Source organism: Diadema antillarum, unplaced genomic scaffold (genome assembly GCF_040938485.1).
Source record: "Diadema antillarum isolate AM-2024a unplaced genomic scaffold, OU_Dant_1.0 seq00000765_RagTag, whole genome shotgun sequence".
NCBI lineage: Eukaryota > Metazoa > Echinodermata > Echinoidea > Diadematoida > Diadematidae > Diadema > Diadema antillarum.
In genome coordinates this window covers 722,619-748,664 of record NW_027271655.1, presented here as the reverse complement: position 1 = coordinate 748,664, position 26,046 = coordinate 722,619, and the positions used below count along the sequence as shown (strand labels likewise).

Below are 26,046 nucleotides of genomic sequence, written 5' to 3'. Positions count from 1 at the left end.
ATTGTCACTGAGCATGTTCGTTGGAACCGAGTGTTTTGAGTACCTGCTACAACACCATGATCACGTGATCTCGAACCGCGCGAACTACTTGATTCGTACATCACATGTGAGCTAGCTACGCGTATGTGCAGAACTGTGGAGTGTGGATCACCACTGACTGTGAATGTCAAAGAATCGTGTTATTTCCTCAGTATGGTAAGTAGACTGTGATATTTGTATGCCTATTTGTGAATGATCATTTCTAGACTATGGTAAGCTATGGATTCAATTCATTCTCTATAAATTAAGGAATTTACGTACTGATACTGGTGTTCTTGTAGCTATCGTCAATCACTCACTGACACTGCACTGCACGTAGAGTCTACATCATACATTGCACGCACGTCATACAAGTTGTCCTTTGACGCAGGCTCAAGATCTAGAACAGTGTACTAACACGGAATCCACATTTCAATGCACACATGACAAACACGACCTCACTCTCTTATCACTGTACATCCATACATCTTCCTACAAACGATAGGTCTCCTAGTAGCGTTTCTACATAATTAGGTAACTATCAACTGTAGATGTTGAATTGTTATGTAGATGTAGCACGAGTTGTTCAATCGATGACTGTTCGTTTTCTCGAAGTCTACGAGGGTGGTTTGGTTTCTTGCATGTTTATAACCAACAACTAATTTCCTGTACCATACTAATCTGCACCATTCTACATCACCATTCATTCTGCCAACAACTCCTTACTACTGTAGACACACAGATATCATATCTATTAAAACTTGACTTTACAAGCACTTCACATCACATCACAAACTCAACAACTTCACATTCACGTGTGTATCGGACAAGGGAAATAAATCATTGTCTGAGAATTTGGGTAAAGTTCAACGGAACTTTAATTCCGGAGGCAATCTCAACATCCTCCAATAAACAATCATCAATAATGAATTCATTTTACACAATATACATTTTGAGATAGAGCCATGTCGAGAATATAAGAGCCATGTCAAGAATATGAGAGCCATGTCAGCGTACACCTTATAATAACTACAGGATACCTTATATTCTCTATAACCCTATCTGTTATAAGTTAAATCTTCCATACACTTCCTATACTTTCAGTCATTTTATCCCCACACCTGAAATAATAATACTAGATATTTCCCTATCAATAAAAACTACATTTATACTCTGAAGAGTTGTATTGGGTCGATGTAATTGTTCATGCTCTTAAACCGACAAACTACGCTCCACAATGATTCCAGGATCATTGGTTCTTATCTGGCGTAACTAGCTTGACTTTATGCGTTATCCTCTGTAACCCATGTTACATATAAACCATCACATCCCAGCCAATAAAGTATCCAACCTAATAAAATTGTAACCCCACACATCACGTTCTGCCTTATACCAAATTCCAGATCCACGTTCCCCCTCTTCTCCGAGCAATAAAACCAAATAACCACTCCTAGCTTCTGACCCCACTCACTATGTCGGTGCGAGCCTAGCTAATAACTGGTACACCTTCAACTCCAAAATTATCTATACAGCCTCAGGAACTCATCCCCTATATAGACAATTATTCAGGCTAACAACATAAAAAGCTTTCCTCTAGGCAATCACAGTTCGTATACTAACTTGTGGCCTCGGCCCTCACTGTCTGAGCTTGTCAAGTAAGCAACAGCAAATACATAACGACAATACTTCTTATTCCTAACTGTTACCCCTAACCCCAACCATTATTATTCCATTTTATATCATGACTCCTGACATACGGTACTCAATGACTGACCTTCATCAGACATGACATAACTTACCATTAAGCTCTACAAGCATTTTCTTGTTATTGTTTCTACTACCCTCCAAAAGAATTTTAATAACTGAACACCAACTAGAATTCTATATGAAAAACAAGAACAACTAACAACTAACTCCAACTACCTCAATCACGTAGCAACGGACAACCTCACATATTTCTGTAAGATATCATCATCAATGTATCCGTCACTGATATAATCGCTCATGACTGGAATTTCTACAATTTATACCGACACTGGAGAATATCTTCTCTAGAATTCTATCACATAACATATTAGCATTGACATATATCTGGTTGCTGCATCTGTTTATAACATATCTCTGTTTTGTGGCATAAGCAACGTACGGTGTTCACTAAATTCTCATTAACATTTCTAGTTGTTGCATAAAGCAACAGTGTGTACATTTAATAATTAGACAACAATAACATATTTGATTCATTTGTTGCATAATGCAACGGGATGTACGCTTGACCTAACGTACCAACTACGTCACTGCTGAACGCAGCACGTAAGTAACCATCATGGCTATTTAATTTGCGATCTCAGAAATGTTTGGTGTAAAGCCCTACAAAAGAAAAGAAGAGAGAATTCCCAATAAATGTATAAATGTACCAAAATACGAGACTTCTCATGACTTAATCATTTCTGTTGACTTGCTATATTTTACGTACTGTCACGTATCCACTTTGCAAAATACACAGAATAGACAACAAAATATTCCACAAATTCTATCTCTTCATCACTCAATCAAAATATTCCATGAAAGATTTAACAGAGTTTCTTGTCATAGTTCTGACTGCAAAATCAAATACTTGTTATCTTATATCTTATCTGTATAATTATATGCACTGACAATAATCCTAACAGCAAAATATATGAGGACATTTCTACTCACGTTGAAAGGGGATTCGCTAACTGTAGGGAGAAATGGGAAAACAATTCAACTGTTTAAATCTGTTTAGAGACTGTAGTCTGTTTTCTTCTTCTTTCTCTTCTAACTGTTCTACGCCTTATCTCTCGACAAGACAAATTTTCTCGTTCAGGCGACCCCTTTATATACCCTCGGGCCGATCCGAAATTACCATTGGTGCAATGTTATGTAATACGACACTCGCGAACTAATTAATATTTATGGGGAACAAATTGCGCACGCATCGTACTTGTACTGCGGGAGATTCAAATCTACCATGGGGAATCTGGTGTTGAAATAACAAAAACTAGTATTTATCCTGGAAATATCTTGCTTAATAATCATAATTGTTGTGAGAAACAACTTCAACCCATTCAATTTATTATAACACTCATGAATATGGATTTTACATTTGGCGTAACTCTCGATCGTTATACTGCGTAAATACCAGTCCCACATATGGAATTATCTGTATGGCTGTCACATGAACATCACATGAATTCTCGTCTTCTCGTGAAAGACTGTACTCTTTTCTCATCTTTAAACAACGGGCCTCTGTATAATCTATCAGTTCAAAAACAGATTGCAGTCTGTCACTCGAAATTAAGGAAAATTGGGTCACTTTTATGGGGTGAAGTACCGTCTTCGCACACCGTACATATACAATACATGGTTATGTATACACTGTACACTATGTAGTAACATTACAGGGAAAACAAGGTCACCTTGACCCTCCGTCGTACCGTGTGTGTGTGTACACTCAGATCGCACTTTATATCCCTTAATGCTTTAGAATTAAGAAATGAATCGGGGGGGGGGGATTAAAAAAAATGAATTTAGTCAAAGATTGAGGGGGTTTCCTTCACACTACCCCTTCACCACAAGTCGATGTCCCCATCGACAGCATTCAGACATTAATTTACTACTGTATCATACTCATAGACTCTTCTCATGTCAATATAATTCAACAAGCTCTTTTACAACATATTTTCTCAACATATTTGGCTCTTCTCATATCAATGTAATTCAACAGGCTCTTTTACACACAAATTTCCTCAACAATCTGGCTCTTCTCATTAAAACACATAAAATTCAGAATATGTACACATCCAGGTCCATAGCAGATCTAACACATTGGAAATACGACTTCATGAGCGCAAAATATACACTTTCACACATTTGTATAATTTCTCTGAATCATTAACCACAGCTTCCTTATTTCCTTGACTTCTTCCAAAAAAAAATTCATCACAAAGTTTACATTTATCAGCTTTAACCTGACCTCATGCACTGAAGTATTGACATTTCCTCAGTATAACTGAAGACAATTTTTTACAAACTGCCACAATAACTTCTGTGTTCAGTATCAAAATAATCATTTCACACAACACGAATACCTCTTCCTATGATACTCCTCGTACCATTATCCCAAAATTGCAGTCCATACGATATTAAGATATTTGAACGTCATAGAACTAGAATACCATAATCGAACCAGATTTTTGTACATTAACATACACTTTTAAAATTATTGGAATTATCCTATACTACACATTTCATTTACAACTCAATCAACCAATCATAAAATGCATCTATTGATCATCTGATGAGAACAACTTATTTACACTAGCACGCAACGCTTAGTCCTCATTTGAGAGTGCGGGTGCCTCAGGTCTGCTCGTTTCAACAGTTCTCTTAACAAGTTCGATGTTTCCATTGACTTCCTTGTAGAAGCTCGCATGCACTGTGATTTTCGTTATTCTTCTGAACCCTCTCTTCATTTTCTTGATCCTTATGATTACTTCATCTTCACCTTCGCTATCCCCAGTGTCCCCAACAACATAGTACGGCCTTTTTGTAGTGCTTCTGCAAGTGCTGCATGAACTAGCGCTGCTGGTACTGGCACAGTCCCAGTCATTGTCTGACCCGAATAACTCGAGTTCTGCTTCCTTACGTTCATTACTCTTCTGATTCTTCTTCTCTTTAGGTGTAGTGTCACTTGTAGTGGCTGTCGCTGTTACCGTCGCTGTGATGTTCTGTTCCTGTGTTGGTTTCTTCTGTGTGTTGGGTGTTGTTGGTTTCATTTGTGTTGCTTTGACTTGTGTCACCGTAAATTTCTTCTTTAGTTCTGTCTCTGTAGACTTCTTCATCTGTGTCGTTTCTGTTTTCTTCTTTTGCGTAGCCTGTACGGGTGTCGTTGACTTCTTCTTTTGTGTAGCCTGTACGGGTGCTGTTGACTTCTTTTGTGTTTTCTCTGGTGTTTGCTTCACCTGTGTTGTTGCTGTTGGTTTCTTCTTTTCACTCACAAACTTTGGCGTTGCTTTACTGTAACTCAGATACTCAACTTGCTCTGTTTTGGTAGAGTGTTTTTCCTCATAGTGTTTCAGCATCAACATTCTTGTCTCCTCTTCTTTTCCACAGACACGGCACTTGAGTGTTAGTTGGGTGGCATGGAGAAATTTGAGATGAAACTGATAATCCGCCATTGTCGTGAAGCGTTCCCAGCAACTGGGCTGATCGCAGGATATCATCTGTAATAAAGCAAAATTAGAGAAACACACCCTTCCATCAGAATACTGTAAAACTTAACCAACATTATGCACTGTCTCTGTATCTAATAGGTGGATTTCTGTTCCTGTCTGGATTTCGTCTCACACTGTGATTCAACCAGTTAACTAGCGGCACGCCTGTATACAGCTTGAGTCTGTCAATGTGAACGACCTTGGGTGTCCCCTTTACTGACTGTTGGATACGATACACCACATCGCAGAGTTTAGTGACCACCATGAATGGCCCCTTCCAATGGAAAGTAAGTTTTGGGCTCACTCCTCTCTTTCTTGTTGGTTCATAGAGCCACACCCACTGTCCTACATCAAAACTACGAAATACTGTGTTTCTGTCATACTGGTTAGCTTGTCTGTCAGCAGCAATGCCTAATTTCTCTAACATCTGTCACATAATCTTGTTCTTCTGTATTTGCAGGTACTGGAGACTGTAGCATCAAGTCAACTGGCAGTGTGATTTCCCTTCCTAACATGAGAGCAGGGCTTTCTCCAGTAGACTCCTGTACTGCAGATCTGTATGCAAGCATGGCGAATGGAATCTTGTCATCCCAGTCTCTCTGTTCTTCTTCTGGATCAAGCAGGGTTTTCAGTATGCTGAGCAAGGTATGATTGAAACGTTCTATAAAGCCGTCTCCCTGTGGGTGTAGAGGGCATGTCCTGGTTTTCTTGATTCCCAACATCTTACACATCTCTGCTACCACTTTAGATTCAAAATTTCTGCCTTGATTAGGGGCAGTGATTTTCCGTTTCAAAAAATTGCCTTTTCCGTTTCAGAAAATCATGAATTCCGTTTCAACATGGTGAAAAAACGGAAATTCCGTTTTCCCATATGAATTGTACATACAAAAAATGCAAATTCCGTTTACATGTATTTGCATGCAAAAATGAACAAAAATTAAATGATTGCTATTTGAAGTTTGTGTACCGGCGGTACCTGTGTAATCGTGTATACATTCATACATGTTATGCATAGTGTATACCTGATGATTTCCAACCTCTGTACATACCACACACCCATGAAGACAAATGAAATGAAACATCAGTATGACAATTTATTTATTTCGACTGTCAAAACATGCACAGGGCTGTCACTTAACTTTTTTCCTTGGTTGCCAGCCGGGCAACCTATAGGCCCGAATTCACGAAGGTGGTTTAAACTTAAACCATGGTACAAATTTAGACCATGGTCTAAAATAAGCGTTAAATAGGCATACCAATACTTGCGCGCATCAATGCACGTTTTTTTACTGGATGCCTGTTAGCGTACGCAATCTGTCAATCATAAATACGCAGGAGAAATATACATAAACCATGGTTTAAATTTAGACCACCTTCGTGAATTCGGGCCATAGAGTTTTTTAGGTTGCCAAATGGCGGTTTAACAATTAGGTTGCCACAGTGATAATGTTCGAAGAGTATTGCATAATGTGTAAATCTGCAAGGTTCATTATGGCGATGATAAAGAGGGCTGTTTACACTGCTGTTTACACGACTGTTTACACTGCTGTCTACAAATGAGAAAAAAATATACAAAGTAAAATAAGTCTCCGAGTCTCAGCTAGTGACTTTATGCTAGTCAAGTGTTTTTATTCCTTTGATTAGAAGCTGCAAACAGAAAAAATGATAATCAGTTTAATAAGCAGTGTTGATAAAAACTTCAGCACTAAAAGAACGATCAATCTACCTGAATCTTTCTTCAGTCAATACATTGTAATCCAGTTAATCATGCTGTGGGACAGTACATATTTGTGTATCACTATCAAAGCCTGGCCTGCAGTATCAACAACTATCATTATGAATGTCCTCTTTCTTGACTTGCTAGTCAAGTGACTTACAGTGTACTACTGTCTAGTCAAGTCTTTATATTCCTTCAGAAGGTCTAAACAGATGAAAAATTTCAGCACTAAAGGAACAATCAATTTATCTTTCTTCAGTCAATAATCCAGACAAGAAACTAGCACTCATTTCACTCTGATCTTTCCCCATTCTGGCCTCGGTCCCCCCCCCCCCCCCCCCCCCGAAAAAAAAAAAAAAAAACCGAGGAAAACACACACACATTGCAACACAACAAAAACCTCTCCCCTACCCTACACCTTCCCGATTTCCGTGTTTCTGTCAGGTGAAACGACATGTTCAAATACAAAAATAAAACAACAGTAGATATTGATTGAAACTCAACACCCATTCATGCCAGCCAGGCCAGATTGAAACTCAACACCCATTCATGCCAGCCAGGCCAGGCTGCCATAAACTTCAAAGCACATTCCAACAGCTGGCTGGTTGGCGGAAGAATTTGCGCGCGCGTGTCAATTTCTTGACTGGAGAGAGGGCCTGGGAACAGCCCCTTTCCCTGTTCATCTCCAACACCCCAGACAGTTCATGACCTCCAAGAATGCGCCAGTACGCGCGGTTTCTTCTGTTGATTGGTCTCTCTCTCTCCACCCCACCCATGCCAGTCTGGCATGGCACCTTGGCATCGTGGGATTTTTCTTTTTTCTGCGTGAACTTGGAGTTCGATCACTCTTCTCTCCCGAATCATGCATTGTGCGCTGTGCTCTACACACGACATAGCAGGCAGGCATAGCAAGTCACCACTCCACTCACCTGCTGACAGCTTACCGCGAGCAGAAGACAGACAGTTTCTTCTGTTGCCGCTACTTTTACTGCCAAAATACTGGCTTTATCATCACACATTATGTTGTGTTTTGGAATATAAATGGACTTTCTTCTATGGTTATGATTGTTGGTGTTGGATCAAACTGAGTAAGTGTTCAACAGTTATTGAAATCGTGACATCGCTAGATCTAACGCCGTTTATAGACATCGCTAGAACTTGCAACTAACACAACTTGGCTTAGAAACTCAGTTTCCGGTCAGTTTCCGCAGTCTGTGAATATCGTGGACATGTAATAATGATTAATTCACAGCTTCTGTTGGATCTATTTTTACTTTTATGTGTTTTATTTTGTTAAAAAGTGATTTTCCGTGATTTTCCGTGTGGAATATTTTTTCCGTTTCAAAAGGCCGTTTCCGTGTTTTCCGTCCGTTTTCCGCGATCGCGGAAAATCACTGTCCCTACTTGATCACTGTGAATTTCTTTTGGAATTCCATAACGACAGATGAATTCCTGTACCAGTACTCTAGCAACTGTTTCTGACTCTTGGTCTGGTATTGGAAATGACTCGATCCACTTCGTAAAATAATCACCAATAACAAGAATGAACTTATTCCCACAATCTGTTTCTGGTAATGGACCTAGAATATCCATAGCTACTCTTTCTAACGGAGCACCAACTCTGTATTTCTGTAACGGAGCTCTGTTCCTCTTAGGGGGATTCTTTGTTCTTGCACAAACATCACATCTTTTTACCCACAGTCTGACATCAGCAGCAAGGCCAACCCAGTAGTACCTTCTCTGTACTTTATGAAGCAACTTGTTCACTCCAAGATGTCCTGCTGTGATGGAACTGTGTAACTCTTGTAATATAGTAGAACGCATTGACTTGGGAAGTACAATTTTCCATGTCACTTCTTTCCCTTCAGCAGATTCCCATTTCCTCATGAGAACTCCTTGTATCTGTAATAAGTTCCAGTGCACCCAGTATGTCTTGGTTGCGGAAGAAAGATGTGAAATTTCCTTCCAGCTAGGTTTATTTTCACCCGTCTCTTTCCACCTCAGTACATGCTTTATATCACTGTCTTGTAACTGTGCCTGTCTGATCTCTTCATTAGAAATTGATGAGAAGTTAATGGCTTGAATCTTCTCAAAATTCTGATGCTTTGCTGTCATGTTGCCTAATGACTGCTCACATCTGTTATCATCTTCCTATATATACAAGGATAATCCATCAAAATAGTAACACCAACTATCCAACACATTGTAACACAACACTTAATTTATTACTCTACTGTTATTTCTATACGTTCCTCCAATCAGATTCTACGAGGTATCATCTCTGTTTGCATCATCGCAGAGGTTCGCTCCTTCAGACTAACTGTTGTCGGAATAAGCAAACTAGCATCACATCACAGCACTCTTTTACACTGCTTGCAAGGTCGCCGTGAAAGTCCATCTGCATTGGAATGGGATCTCCCAGGTCTGTGCTCAATGGTAAGTTGATACTGTGTAATTACTTCTAACCATCTAGCTAACTGTCCCTCTGGATCTTTAAAGTCTAACAACCAACGTAATGCACTGTGATCTGTTCTCACTGTTACTCGCTGTCCATAGAGATAGTGTCTGAAATACTTCAGAGAGTACACCACAGCTAAAAGTTCATGTCTGGTGACACAATAATTCTGTTCTGCTCGATTTAGAGTCTTGCTTGTATAGGCGATTACTCTCTCATATCCATCTTGCTCCTGAGAAAGCACAGCACCTATAGCATAATTACTGGCATCTGTGTCGAGAATGAAATCAATGTCAAGTTGGGGATAGGCTAGAATTGGAGCTGTCGTCAGCATCTCCTTCATTGTGTTGAACGCTTCATCACACTCTGATGTCCATATGAACGGCTGTTCCTTCTTGGTCAGATTGGTCAGAGGTTTGACTACGTCAGAGAAGTTGAGAATGAATCTCCTGTAATAGGATGCTAATCCTAGAAAACTACGCACTTCTGTCTGGCTGGTAGGTGTCCGCCATGATTTCACAGCTTCAATTTTGGCTGGATCTGTCTTTACACCATCAGATGACACGATATGCCCCAAGTAGAGTGCTTCTGTCTGGAAAAAATGACATTTCTTTGGCTTGAGCTTTAGGTTGGCATCTCTCAGTCGCTGTAGTACTATTTCCAACCTGGCAATTACTTCTAACACTGTAGGACCGAACACAATTACATCGTCAAGATAGATGAGGAGTATTTTCCACTGTAATCCACTGAAGATGTTCTCCATCAATCTCTTGAAAGTAGAAGGTGCATTGCAAAGTCCAAAAGGCATAACCTCGAACTGGTACAATCCTCCTGGTACTACAAATGCAGATTTCAACTTGGCGTCTTCATCTAGGGGAACTTGCCAATACCCAGCTGTTAAGTCTAATGTACAAAAGTACTTAGCACCTTGTAATGCATCTAGTGAGTCAGCAATGCTTGGCAGGGGAAAGGAGTCTTTTACTGTGTGCTCATTAAGAAGTCTGTAATCAATGCAGAACCGCTTGGATCCATCTTTCTTGTCTACTAACACAATGGGAGACGACCATGGACTGATTGATGGCTTAATGATTCCACGCTGTAGCATGTCTTCAATCTGTTTCTCTATCTCTTCTCTCTGCCCTATTGGATTGCGTCTCGGTCTCTGTCGTATTGGTGCTGCACACTGTGTGTGGATACTGTGCTTGATTTTGTCAGTCCTTCCAATATCATGATCACCTTTGGAGAATACATCACTGTACTCACTGAGTAGAGCAGCCACACTAGAATGGTACTTGTCATCGATACTGTGTTTAGCTCTTGTGTAAATGTCTGTCATATGCTCTGGTACTTCAAACTGGTTGACCATCATCACAAGCTTGTTTCCATGACGATCTGTACATGAGATGATTTCATCTTGAATTTTCACAAACATCTGGTCACAGTTGATTTTGGTACTTGTCTTCTGTAAGAAATCCATGCCGATAATACCGTCCACCTGTATATCAGCTATCACCACAACTACTTCGTACTCTTGTTCTCCGAACTTCATCTTGATTGTAGTTTCTCCATACACATCAATGGGAGCTCCATTTGCTTGCAGCAACTGGGTATCTGTATCACAAATCTCTAATGTCTGTAATGGATGAGTCTCATTCAATGCAGTCATAGACACAATAGTAATTGTCGATCCTGTATCAATCAATAGATGCCTAGTCTCATTTCCAAACTTTACTGGAACATACATCGCAGGATTAACATCACGTACTGTACAAATAACTGGATTTCTCTCAACATCCTGTGACTCTAATTGCGTGGACCTGTATGACTGTCTGGCCGCCCCGCGGTCCTTCGAGTAGGCCCCAAGTAGTTTCCCTTTGGTTTGGTACAAACTGTACTCATATGTCCATATTCACCACAGTTGTAACACTTGATTCTTGACTGATTCAACTGTTTCATCATCGAGATAACATCATTCAGATTCTGCTTCAACTCTTGTATCTCTCTCTTCATCTTCTCATCTGCAGGTGCTGAACTGTTACTCTCCACTGCCCGAACATGACGAGGTCCCCTGATTCTCTCTCTCGCTCTTTCAGCATGAAGAAACGACTCTGTTGCGAGTGCAGCTGTGATTGCTTCATTCAACGTTTTGGGACGAGCACGAAAAATGGCAGCTCTAATTTCTGCATCATCAATTGCCTCGGAGAAATGTGTCTTGGCCAGTCGTTCGCGAACATCACTTGACATCTCTGGATACGCTAAACTGGTAAGATCTCTGATTGCCTGTCCAAGCTGTTGAACGGATTCATCTTTCTGTCTACGCCTCATGCGCAGTTCCAACATGAAATTCTCAGCTTCTTGCCCTGGTCCAAAACGACACTCAAGTTGAGTAACCAACTCACGAAATGATATCTGTTCACCATCTAGAAGATTATGTAGCACTTTCAATGCAGGCCCCTGGAGTCGCGATGCCAAAAACTGTGCAGCTTCACTGTCTGTCCACCCATTCAACTTCATGCAAACACAGAAATGGCTGTAATAGTCTGCCCACGAAATTTTCCTGCAAATTTATCTGGTAGAATATCGCGATGATGACCTCCTTGGAAACCTGGACGAGTTTGCTCAGCTGTAGTCTGTCTGCTGGATACATAATTTGGCAACTGGCTGTACTCTTGTGGAGTGTAGACAACCCTGTGATCGGCTGGAATCGCGTCACCGTATTCATTCGCACGGACCGCTATCTCTGGATCTGGTGCATCTACTGCCCATCGAGCAACCCCACCACTATCAACAACTGTTTTGTCGCCAGCCGCCATAGTATCAGACTGTAATCCAGTAGGAACGGCAGGCTCCACCATCTTAGTTCCTTTAATGTTATTTTACAAATAATTGCTAACATTTTCTGTTCTATTTTCGAATGAGTTTTCTGTTGTAATTCTCATCCTTATAATTGTCAAGCGTACATACCCTTACAATGTTCAAAGAGTAGATCTCCTTAGTGTACACATTCAATACATGTATTAAATGGCTCTCAACACATATATTTATAAATCTCAACTGGTCTCTGTTTAATGTCCCATTCCAGACTGTAGTTCGATACACACAGTGAATTATACGCACTGAATCACACACATAACACATCAACACTTAACATTTACTTCTCCACAAGCTATATCAAGTAACTGCAGTACTCTCTCGACTACATTACCCAATACTAACTCTACTAACCAGGCTTCCTCCTGTTAGTTTACTAATTTGACCTCACAATAGACAAGTAATAGTTACCATAGCAACCATGCCTATAATTTCATATTAAGTAACCACAGTTCTCCTTTGACTGAATTACCCAATATATTCACTAGCTAATCAGGCTCCTTCCTGATAACTATTCACAACTAGTTTCCTCATAAGACAATACAAAGTCTAACACATATTAGTCTACACCATAGATACACAATCTCACATTCTTCTTCCTCTACTACCATTCCTGTTCCATTTGCTTTAATTTTTCCTTCAGTAACCTCTTTAGTCTTATCTTGCACTTTCGTTACCTAACATCCAATAATGTAACCTTACCAAACAAGCTGTCTATAGGAATCCTACTATGACGCTTCCACCGAAAAATATTCTGAACCATCCAATAACTTCAAAGCTAGCCTATTCTCTGCAAGCTGAAATACCACTTTTACTGCTCTGGTACACTATTATAATCAATACAATTTATTCTATACTCTACGAGTCTAGAATTTAAGTCTTAGGTATACCTAATGCAAAGAACACCATCCTTGCTTATCAAAACAAGGAATTATATTAACCATCCCACCGCTTTGCCACCAAAAATATGTCACGCGAGAGGGGGGGGGGGGGGGAGAAAGAAATGAAATGAATCCTTCTGGCTGCCACTAATACATGTGACATGGGGGAGTTGGAGACCTATAATCATACTAAATTGCTGCCACCAGTTAATCTTTGAAAGGAATTAACAAACCTTATTCAGGAGAGTTATACTACTCCAGTTCTCAATGTTATCACAACACTGTTACACTAACGAGAGTCTGACCGTTATCTGATCGTGAGGATGGTAATGTCATTGTCACTGAGCATGTTCGTTGGAACCGAGTGTTTTGAGTACCTGCTACAACACCATGATCACAGAGACTCCAACTCTCCCGTTTTCGACGGGAGATCTCCCGCCGAAAGCCCATTTTTGCAAAATCTCCCGTTCTCCCGTTTGAGATTTGATTTCTCCCGCCCTGGCTCTGTGTCTCCCGGTGGAAAGGATTTCTTACTTATTGCTATCATATGTTGAAAAAAATAAGCCTTAGATAGCACCAGAGAACATCTAGAACCCTAGGAACTTCGCGTTTCGCACACATCAACTTGGAGTCTCCCGTTTGCTAGGGGTTTTGGGCGGGAGAATCTCCAGATCAGGAGGTGCTTGGGGTTGGAGTCTCTGTGATCACGTGATCTCGAACCGCGCGAACTACTTGATTCGTACATCACATGTGAGCTAGCTACGCGTATGTGCAGAACTGTGGAGTGTGGATCACCACTGACTGTGAATGTCAAAGAATCGTGTTATTTCCTCAGTATGGTAAGTAGACTGTGATATTTGTATGCCTATTTGTGAATGATCATTTCTAGACTATGGTAAGCTATGGATTCAATTCATTCTCTATAAATTAAGGAATTTACGTACTGATACTGGTGTTCTTGTAGCTATCGTCAATCACTCACTGACACTGCACTGCACGTAGAGTCTACATCATACATTGCACTCACGTCATACAAGTTGTCCTTTGACGCAGGCTCAAGATCTAGAACAGTGTACTAACACGGAATCCACATTTCAATGCACACATGACAAACACGACCTCACTCTCTTATCACTGTACATCCATACATCTTCCTACAAACGATAGGTCTCCTAGTAGCGTTTCTACATAATTAGGTAACTATCAACTGTAGATGTTGAATTGTTATGTAGATGTAGCACGAGTTGTTCAATCGATGACTGTTCGTTTTCTCGAAGTCTACGAGGGTGGTTTGGTTTCTTGCATGTTTATAACCAACAACTAATTTCCTGTACCATACTAATCTGCACCATTCTACATCACCATTCATTCTGCCAACAACTCCTTACTACTGTAGACACACAGATATCATATCTATTAAAACTTGACTTTACAAGCACTTCACATCACATCACAAACTCAACAACTTCACATTCACGTGTGTATCGGACAAGGGAAATAAATCATTGTCTGAGAATTTGGGTAAAGTTCAACGGAACTTTAATTCCGGAGGCAATCTCAACATCCTCCAATAAACAATCATCAATAATGAATTCATTTTACACAATATACATTTTGAGATAGAGCCATGTCGAGAATATAAGAGCCATGTCAAGAATATGAGAGCCATGTCAGCGTACACCTTATAATAACTACAGGATACCTTATATTCTCTATAACCCTATCTGTTATAAGTTAAATCTTCCATACACTTCCTATACTTTCAGTCATTTTATCCCCACACCTGAAATAATAATACTAGATATTTCCCTATCAATAAAAACTACATTTATACTCTGAAGAGTTGTATTGGGTCGATGTAATTGTTCATGCTCTTAAACCGACAAACTACGCTCCACAATGATTCCAGGATCATTGGTTCTTATCTGGCGTAACTAGCTTGACTTTATGCGTTATCCTCTGTAACCCATGTTACATAAACCATCACATCCCAGCCAATAAAGTATCCAACCTAATAAAATTGTAACCCCACACATCACGTTCTGCCTTATACCAAATTCCAGATCCACGTTCCCCCTCTTCTCCGAGCAATAAAACCAAATAACCACTCCTAGCTTCTGACCCCACTCACTATGTCGGTGCGAGCCTAGCTAATAACTGGTACACCTTCAACTCCAAAATTATCTATACAGCCTCAGGAACTCATCCCCTATATAGACAATTATTCAGGCTAACAACATAAAAAGCTTTCCTCTAGGCAATCACAGTTCGTATACTAACTTGTGGCCTCGGCCCTCACTGTCTGAGCTTGTCAAGTAAGCAACAGCAAATACATAACGACAATACTTCTTATTCCTAACCCCAACCATTATTATTCCATTTTATATCATGACTCCTGACATACGGTACTCAATGACTGACCTTCATCAGACATGACATAACTTACCATTAAGCTCTACAAGCATTTTCTTGTTATTGTTTCTACTACCCTCCAAAAGAATTTTAATAACTGAACACCAACTAGAATTCTATATGAAAAACAAGAACAACTAACAACTAACTCCAACTACCTCAATCACGTAGCAACGGACAACCTCACATATTTCTGTAAGATATCATCATCAATGTATCCGTCACTGATATAATCGCTCATGACTGGAATTTCTACAATTTATACCGACACTGGAGAATATCTTCTCTAGAATTCTATCACATAACATATTAGCATTGACATATATCTGGTTGCTGCATCTGTTTATAACATATCTCTGTTTTGTGGCATAAGCAACGTACGGTGTTCACTAAATTCTCATTTACATTTCTAGTTGTTGCATAAAGCAACAGTGTGTACATTTAATAATTAGACAACAATAACATATTTGATTCATTTGTTGCATAATGCAACGGGATGTACGCTTGACCTAACGTACCAACTACGTCACTGCTGAACGCAGCACGTAAGTAACCATCATGGCTATTTAATTTGCGATCTCAGAAATGTTTGGTGTAAAGCCCTACAAAAGAAAAGAAGAGAGAATTCCCAATAAATGTATAAATGTACCAAAATACGAGACTTCTCATGACTTAATCATTTCTGTTGACTTGCTATATTTTACGTACTGTCACGTATCCACTTTGCAAAATACACAGAATAGACAACAAAATATTCCACAAATTCTATCTCTTCATCACTCAATCAAAATATTCCATGAAAGATTTAACAGAGTTTCTTGTCATAGTTCTGACTGCAAAATCAAATACTTGTTATCTTATATCTTATCTGTATAATTATATGCACTGACAATAATCCTAACAGCAAAATATATGAGGACATTTCTACTCACGTTGAAAGGGGATTCGCTAACTGTAGGGAGAAATGGGAAAACAATTCAACTGTTTAAATCTGTTTAGAGACTGTAGTCTGTTTTCTTCTTCTTTCTCTTCTAACTGTTCTACGCCTTATCTCTCGACAAGACAAATTTTCTCGTTCAGGCGACCCCTTTATATACCCTCGGGCCGATCCGAAATTACCATTGGTGCAATGTTATGTAATACGACACTCGCGAACTAATTAATATTTATGGGGAACAAATTGCGCACGCATCGTACTTGTACTGCGGGAGATTCAAATCTACCATGGGGAATCTGGTGTTGAAATAACAAAAACTAGTATTTATCCTGGAAATATCTTGCTTAATAATCATAATTGTTGTGAGAAACAACTTCAACCCATTCAATTTATTATAACACTCATGAATATGGATTTTACATTTGGCGTAACTCTCGATCGTTATACTGCGTAAATACCAGTCCCACATATGGAATTATCTGTATGGCTGTCACATGAACATCACATGAATTCTCGTCTTCTCGTGAAAGACTGTACTCTTTTCTCATCTTTAAACAACGGGCCTCTGTATAATCTATCAGTTCAAAAACTGGGGGGCGTTTCATCAACGAGTTCGTCGGGGGTTTTCACCGACGAATTTGCTATCAGCCAATCAGACGCAAGGATTTACACTGACAACTGTTAAAAGCTAATGAAATCCTTGGTCTGATTGGCTGATAGCAAATTCGTCGGTGAAAACTCCGACGAACTCGTTGATGAAACGCCCCCCAGATTGCAGTCTGTCACTCGAAATTAAGGAAAATTGGGTCACTTTTATGGGGTGAAGTACCGTCTTCGCACACCGTACATATACAATACATGGTTATGTATACACTGTACACTATGTAGTAACATTACAGGGAAAACAAGGTCACCTTGACCCTCCGTCGTACCGTGTGTGTGTGTACACTCAGATCGCACTTTATATCCCTTAATGCTTTAGAATTAAGAAATGAATCGGGGGGGGGGGGGGATTAAAAAAAATGAATTTAGTCAAAGATTGAGGGGGTTTCCTTCACATTATGTATAGGTTTTCCCATTCATTTTCAAACTTTTTTCATTCAATTTCACAAATTTTTACTTCAATATCGTCGCGGGATGTCGGGAATAGGCCAATCTTACCTATACTTTCAAATTCATCTTTCGTCCTTCATTTTCAAATAAAGTCCATTCAATTTAGTCATTTGGCATACATTTTCGTCATTTACAGTTCAAATTCGTCAGTCTCATTCGCATCACTCAAAACAGCAGGATCGATTTCGTCTTTTGTCAATCATTTTCGTTAAATTTTCATTCATATTCGTCTCATATCTCTATCCGGTGTGATTTCCCAGTCATTCATGTATTTTTTTTTCTGTAACCGTTATCATTTTACATTCAGGAGTTAACATACACACAAGTGCCCCCCCCCCCAACACACACACACACACACACACACACAAAACCGCAGATACAGACACATACACAAGCAATCCGAGTACACACTGATACAAACAGACGTACCGTCTCGCATACGAAAACACTGACAAACGATTTCTAGGCAAACATGATTAAAAACAACATTTTAAGTGTAGAATTGTAGTCTGTTTAATGTCAAAGAATGTTTAACGGTACAATTTACGAGAGAAAGTAAAATATGTCGGCTTAAAGTTGGTTCACCATCAAAATAAAGATTCGACGACATCTTGCTAATTTGAATGAAAAATTCATGAAACTGTGTGAACAAAAACGAATTTGATCTTCACATTCAGCGATCCGTCAGCGGGAGGGATGAATTTGAATGACAATAGACGATTTTGAATGCGATATATGTCTTCGAAAACGTTTAAGGAAAAACGAATTACAATGACAATTGACGAAATTGAAGTTAGGATTTGTGTTCCACGAGCTTCTCGGGACGAAATTGAATAACAAATCTTTGAAATTGAATGAAAAAAATGCGAAAATGGATGAGAAAACCTACATGTAATCTTCTACTCTCTTTTCTTTCTTTTCCATACCTCTTTATAACTGGTCCCCATGGAAGACCAGCGGCACCAGAAAAGTGCAGCTATTATGGGCTATCCAGCCGCTATCTTTCTTTAATCCTACATTCTATTCTTTTTGTATATCGATGATGTATCACACTATTCATTTGCTGTATGTATGTATGTTTCATTTTATGCATGATGTATCATTTTCCTTGTACCTTTTTATGTTGTCTTTTATATCTGTATGTATGTTTATGACGGAAATAAAACAAACAAACAAGACGGGATTATAAATGACAATGTATAATTATCGAATTTTATAACAATGTATAATTATCGTAAGGTATAAGGTTCTACAATTATTGCGCACTCTTTTCATCTTACCTAGTTTTACGCACCTTATTTTCTGTTACCGAAAATGATGTCTATAATTTTGCTTTAATCGAAAAATGAAAATAAATTAAATTCAATTTAATAAATCATAGAAGTTTAAAAATTCTTCGATATTATACATGTCTATTATGTGTGTGTGTGTGTGTGTGTATGTGTATATGTGTGTGAGAGAGTGATGTGCTCTCCCATCAAAATCTTTAATGGGTAGTTATCAAAGACAATGGAAATCAATTCTTTATGAAGAATCGATTTCCATTGTCTTTGATAACTACCCATTAAAGTGCTTAAGTAGATATCAGCTAGTCTTATGATAGGTACTTTATTGTTGTAACATGTCATGCGGACAAACAGTCGGGCTGAATAAGGTTCGGACGACGCCAGTAAGTGAAGTATAGGACAACACTTCTTTTATGTCGTCACAAACAAACAAAAATAATACATGTATAAAGCTTTATAATTACAAGTCGTAATAATTGTAAGAGTTGAAGCATCTAAAGTATAATGAATATTACGAGGAAATATTATTTGAATGCATACCTATCTTTTCTAGTTTACTACTAGCAGTTATATTAAACATAGATCTCTGTGCATGGGAAGCTGCTTGACAATCATTATCCATAACGAATGTGGACAAAACCCCGGCTACAACACTGTTTATGTTATCATTCAAGGAGTGAGACAATTCAGCAAATGTGTTAGTGTGTATTGTGTGGGGGAGGGTAACGTTGTTTGGAAAGTTAACATTACATTCGTATAGGATTGTTCATAGAAATCAAGGTTGAAACATTGTCACATATTCTGCTTAGATCATGAACATTGATAATCACAGAAAGATTGTAAAGCATACAAGACGTCACCTGATTGGACCAGACTTGTAGACCTCGGCCATCATGTCGTCTCGCCCACTTATGCTGCCGAAATCGTCCACCTTGTACAGCGTGTAGTTGGAAAGCTGGTAGCACGCACTGGGCGAACAAGTTCCGCACTGATTGAAAGTGTCACACTCTACAGCGACAAAAACACGACAAATATCGAAAATGAGAAATGAATTAGTAAATATTTTACAAATTTAAGCCTACAAGTTGGACTGTGTGTAATATACAATAAGTTGATAATACTAATATGCATAACTAACATAAAATAGTTAAGGGGAAAAAGGGGAAACTGAAAAGACATCGACGTATTATAGGGACGTAGAGTGTGATGATTATGTGAATTGGATCTATCGAAAAGAAACACAAATGTCTATAAACGACAGAGCTTCCAGGAAGTTACACAGAAAGAGATCAAGCCAGACAAAAAAAAAACCCTCCACAAATGCAGACTGGGGCATATACATTCGGATCTCACACCTGTAATTAATGAGATCTACGGAAATGCATTTCAAGTAATATCAACACCGTGACACACAATAGTAGGGGAAATTGAATGTCTGTCATCCAAGCAATCTAATGAGTCCGATTTCAATCTCGAATGGACAAGTTTTGCGTTTATGATTGATATCCATTCAGAGGTTCTTTAAAAAAAAAGTAGTGCGGATGCTTTAAGAGGCGCCACCATGATGATGATATAATGATTTCCAACTTTCATGGTTTTGAGAAGGCGACATAGTCATGAGATCCCGTCTTCTCAACTTCTCGGGTCCGAAAATGTATTAAGTCGAAATGTAAGATCTAAGTCTCGAGAAAGCTGTTTTACAGAATATATGATATGATACACATGACAGATGTTAGTTTAGTCGTTCTGGGTTTGCAATAAAGCATGTCTACTCACCAGATGGGATAGATTCTATAAAGGACACCACCCTCATCCACCAATCTTAATAAGTGGTTCTCATTTCCCATTTCCACTCATTCCGCCATTACTGGCCTGGAATGGACAATACCATTTGCCAGTGTGGAATCTAGCCTTTAACAGATACCTGGTGTTTGCAATTTGAGCAAACAGACTGAGGGTCATCACGCCAGAAGAATCAAACCACTAAGCACCAAACAATCTTCAGAGAGAGAGAGACAAACTTTGGCTTTCGCTCATTACCGAAGGTGCTAGCGACAGTACGAGGCGTTTGCAAAACCTCCTCGGATAAGTCGGGGTGGGGTTAGAAGAGGAGTACTCCTCAGGACCATTTCGACACCTCATGTGGTATGGCCTGACAACCGACTTCATCAGAACCTACCTTGGTTCTTGGCCTGGTAATTGTTGCACGTCTCGTCGGGGATGCCGTGGTCGTGGGCGTACTGGTAAACGCCCGTGTCGAAGCCGCCTTGACAGCTGCCGGCTTTTCCGCAGTCGATGACGTGCTGGACCGAGAGATAGGCAGAGGGCCAGCTTCCATTTCGTTTGATGTTGATGCGATCTGTTTTGAGGATCCGTAATGACCAATAGTCTTAGTTAATAGTGCAGTTTTTAAAACCTTGAAGATCATTAATAGTTAATCTCTCGTCTAAAGATAACAGGGAAGATGCTGATCCTACAACTGACTGTTGTTGCTGCTATTGATGACAGCTAGTGCTGTATGACAACGATGATAATGATAACAACTTTCCATACCAAAGAGGTAAGTGGTGGTTAAAGAGCTTGACAGGACTCTACAGTGCAATGTTTATTTTCTAGCATCTCAACATTTCCTCTTTTTCCCTTCCTCCTTCTAAGCCTTCAAAACTGACCCAGCTCAAGGAAATCTACGACGTCTGGTCAGTACTAGTCATGAACTTTTCCATGCAGAACGAACACAAATACACTCAGCAAAAAAAGAAAGTAAAAATTTTTTCGATTTTTTATATTTTCATAGAAGATTTTGATGAAAATCAATGTATCATATACCATATTAAAGGTAATTCAATTGGCTATCAAACTAGTAGGTTAATACAAAAAGGGAATTTTACGCTTCAGTGAACACATTCGTTTTTGTTCTCCAAAGCACAAAAGTAAAAATTGCAAAACTTGACATGTTCTCTTTCATTTGCAAATGCCCTTCACGATAACAATGACAACAAAAGACCAGTTTAACACAATGAGAAACATGAATGAAATAGCAAAAATAAGTTTTCGTTCTCTTTATGTCTTTATAACCTCCAACAAAACAAAGTGGGAAACTAAAGGGGTAAAATAAGAATTTTCCATCAACTCAAACTTCAAATAACGTAGGGAGTAATATACAAACACATGATTAAATGACCAGAATTGTTTCATTTCATTATTTTATTTTATTTTTTTTAAATTCATGAAATAGATTTAAGAACTAAGCATTATTGACAATTTTCTAATTTGAAAAAAGAAACAACTAAAATTTTCAATTGTTAATTATTGCTTCTTCTCTTATTTCATTAGAATTACGTTTTGACGGAAGATTCTTCATTTTCCTTTATTATTTTTAGCCTTCATTGATCTTTGGGGCTTTAAAGATATTATAGAGATCATAGGATCATTTTTGCAACTTAATTCATGTTTCTTTTTGCGCGAAATTTGTTGTTTGTTCTTACTGTTATATGGAAGGGCGCCTACGCATGAATGACAACTTGCTCAGTTTTGCAATTTTTACTTTTGTGCCCGGGAAGAGAAAAACAAAGGTGTTCACTCATGCGTAAAGTTTTCCATTTTGTTGACTCACCGGGTTGATAGCCAATTAAATTATCTTTAATATGGTATATAATACATTAACTTTTAGCCAAATTTTATATGAGAAATATAATCTTGAAAAAAGTGTTTACTTTCTTTGTTTGCTGAGTGTATATCGCTGGGAAATTCTGCTTAGACATCCATGATGAAACTAAAAATGAAGATGAAAAACTAGTTCGTCATACCAGAGGTTTGATTAAAAAGGGGGTTTTCAGCTATAAATGTCGCCTCTTCATTTTGCTTTGTCCGTCCTCCGTTTACCCCTTTTATTTTCGACTTCATTCTTTTCAGAAGAAAGGCCGTTCTTTCTTTATGCACCATAGTTTACATTCTCTTTAGGGAGGTGCAGATGTCTTTTCTGGGACGGAGAAGGGAGAACACACAGAAAGAACAATCTACGCTACTCGAACGACAAACTGGTCCATAGCACGAATCAACCTCCCTGGACTCCCATGCACAGGGATTGGTGTTCGATGGTTGGCTCACCTGCAATGGCGCTGGTAGATCCCATAGCCCAACAGGAGCCGCAGTACTGTGGGATATGCTGGTTCCGGGTCTGGCTCACGTAACTCTTCCCGCTCACGTTGCGCCAGTCCCAGCTAGACGGCAGGTCGCTGACCTTAACGGACTCGGCCGGACGCGGGTACGTCCTGCGAATGACGAAATTCAGACACGGTGAAATCTTCATTAACATCATTACTTCGGTACACAGACGCTCATTTTCTTTGTTCAACATGATCATCCGAATAAACTTACATAAATTAAAGTATATTCATATTTACACATACACATTTGTAAATGCATAAATGTAGATTATATAGGTATATTTTATGTGCATGTTTAACTGTAGTTTCACAAAATTTGATTTCCATTCCCCGCTACAAATGATTTGATATGGAACCACAGCGGTATGCTCATGCATCGAGCACCTTTGATTTATTTCCCGAATATATACTGTTACTTATCAGTGCCGCCATTCAATGGCACCAGAATATCTCAGTAAGTTCTTGGTCAGGTACGCTCCCTCTCGTAATTTAAGATCAACTCAGAAAAATTTCCTCCAATGTCTTATTATCACAACAAAGTTTTATGGTGAGCGATCTTTTGCCCATGCTGCTCCCACACTGTGGAACGCTGTTCCGTGTTATATAAAAAAAGCTCCCACAGTGTTAAAGTTTAAAACTGCTCTCAAGACATTTCTGTTCAAAAAGTATTATGAATGAGTTTGGTTATGCATTTATGGTACACATATTGTACACTGCATTTCTTCTTTCTACTTTCATCCCTCTCCTTTAAAGCGCATAGATACACCACGGTAGTGATATGCGCTATATAAGCACTGTGTTATATATATATATGTATGCATGATTTACTTGTGGGTGCTTGCGCGTGTGTGTGTGTGTGTGTGTGTGTGCGTGCGTGTATGTCTGTGTATATGTATACGAATGTTATTGAACACGTTCCTGATTTTTCTCGTTCAGATCAATCATTAACTGCAGTAATACATCTCGTGAACATTTTTTTTAGGTGCAGGAAAATATAATACACACATTTTTGGAATAAACCGTGACTCGAGCTATCATAAACATAATTGATTATAAGTATGATGTAATCCATACTTGACGGTGTTAAATGATTTACATAAAGCCTTGTTTCACTTTCAGCTCATACTGGCTATTCAACACTTCCTGATACAATACCAGAATCTAAATGGCAGCATGCAATAATTACATTTGTCTCATAATAGTGTAACACTTGAATTTCAGTAATCATGTCTATATATATATCAGACGCGTTTATTGTGTAGCGAGAGGGAATGTGTGGAGGTCAGCTTGGCAAGGTAATGTGTAGAGAAGACCGACACATCTGCCTTGTAAAGGTTGCATGACGGGGCGGATATTAAGATGTTCATCGGCCCGATCACGTGACACAGTCGTACACAAGTGTCACCTTAATCCGCGGGAATGGTGTAATCAAGTCCAGATGGCCCAAACTTGGATCTACCTCATCAGCGTGTTCATATTATATATACTCTCCCTTCGTCATCGCTTGCCTGCTCCTACGATGATTATGATCATTCGGGGAAGCGAAATTTCATTACATTTTGAGCGATGGGGAAGTACTTTGAAGGCGACAAAATGGCTGCAATCGCGCAAGAAAATAAGAAAACAAAAGAAATGAAATTTGCTGGATGTGGCATTTGTGATCGCGCTATATCTGTCGATTTCCCCCCCCCCCCCTCTCTTTCTCTCTCTCTCTCTCTCTCTCTCTCTCACATGTCGGTATTCTGTTACAAATCCACTCCCAGTTTTCCTCACATTCTTTACATTCTGTACGAAGCATTATCAATTCTCCTTTCTCCAAGGTGCTTATTGTATATCACGATGTCAGTCAATTTGTTTAATAACTTGATAACAATTCACGAAGAACACATATGAAACTTTCATTCTCATACTAAAAGATCACGTTTTAATCATTGAGTTTTATAATGCTATGTTATTCCCGAGTCATGATACACTAGACGAAGACCGAACTGATTTTTGTTTTGGGTTTTTTTTTTGTTTTGTTTTGTTTTTTACTATTCTGTGTACGACAAAGATGTTTGACTTTAATTGCCGCGTTGATTGGGTAACTGATCGAGATTATAAAGTCTCAGTGATTATTTGCAAGTACGAAACACAAGCCATCTCCTCGTAGAAAATAATTTATGTGCTCGAAGAGTTAATGAATCCTTTACTCCTACCAATGGCGCTCTCTTTATTGGAGATATGCCCTTGTCTCTGTTCTAAATGGTGACTGACACTTTGATCATTCAAGCAAACAAGCAAAATGGGATTATGAAGGCATATTCTAAGTTTAGATCGCTGAACCGTCGGCAGTTTGAGCTCAACAAATTTGTTGTATATCACTTTGATACTAGATTTAATATCCAATCAGAATTTCATGATACAGCAAAAACGAACCAGACAAACATGCAATCCTCACCTTACTGGCTTCACAGCCCGCGCTTTCTCGGGAAAGAAGCATGCTGGGCCCTTGGCGTAGCAGACGGTCAGGAGGCACAGAAGACTGACAGCGATTAGCAACTTTGAAGACCTCATCTTGAAATGATCGGTCCGTCGATCGGCTGACAAGACACTCTTGCAAAGTGATTGTAATCGACAGCTCAGACAACGATGCTTTGATGTATCATCAACTGTGTTTGAAAGGAGAAATGTAAAAGCCGCAGCCGCTTCCTCAAACTCTTATAATGTCGCGAAGCAGCTTTCTTCGAAGCTGGCTCTCTCGACCCACTTCACACGAAGTCACGAGGTTATTGGCTAGCACTGAAGCTCAGCTATGGGGTTGTGTTTTCAGAGGTATACCCGGTATCATGTGACCAATGACAACACTGATGAGTCTTCCTTATATATACACACAGCGCGTTACTATTCTGGTTATGATGATGATCACGTGGTCAAAGTCCAGCAAGGTCAAGTTTAAGTATAAACTAACAAAACA

General features: G+C 39.1%; 1 protein-coding gene across 1 annotated transcript in view; it reads right to left on the bottom strand.

Annotated features, from left to right (window-relative positions):
* The window catches only part of LOC139738714 (cathepsin Z-like), a 29,671-nt gene extending 3,847 nt beyond the window's left edge, over positions 1-25,824 (bottom strand). The window contains exons 1-4 of the mRNA XM_071649351.1: positions 25,531-25,824; positions 23,032-23,195; positions 21,104-21,283; positions 19,785-19,932 (exon numbers count right to left, since the gene is read on the bottom strand). Of these exons, the coding sequence (XP_071505452.1) occupies positions 19,785-19,932; positions 21,104-21,283; positions 23,032-23,195; positions 25,531-25,646 (608 nt within the window). The 5' untranslated portion in view covers positions 25,647-25,824. The remainder of the gene's footprint in view (positions 1-19,784; positions 19,933-21,103; positions 21,284-23,031; positions 23,196-25,530) is intronic.
* Between the last annotated feature and the right edge of the window lie 222 nt (positions 25,825-26,046).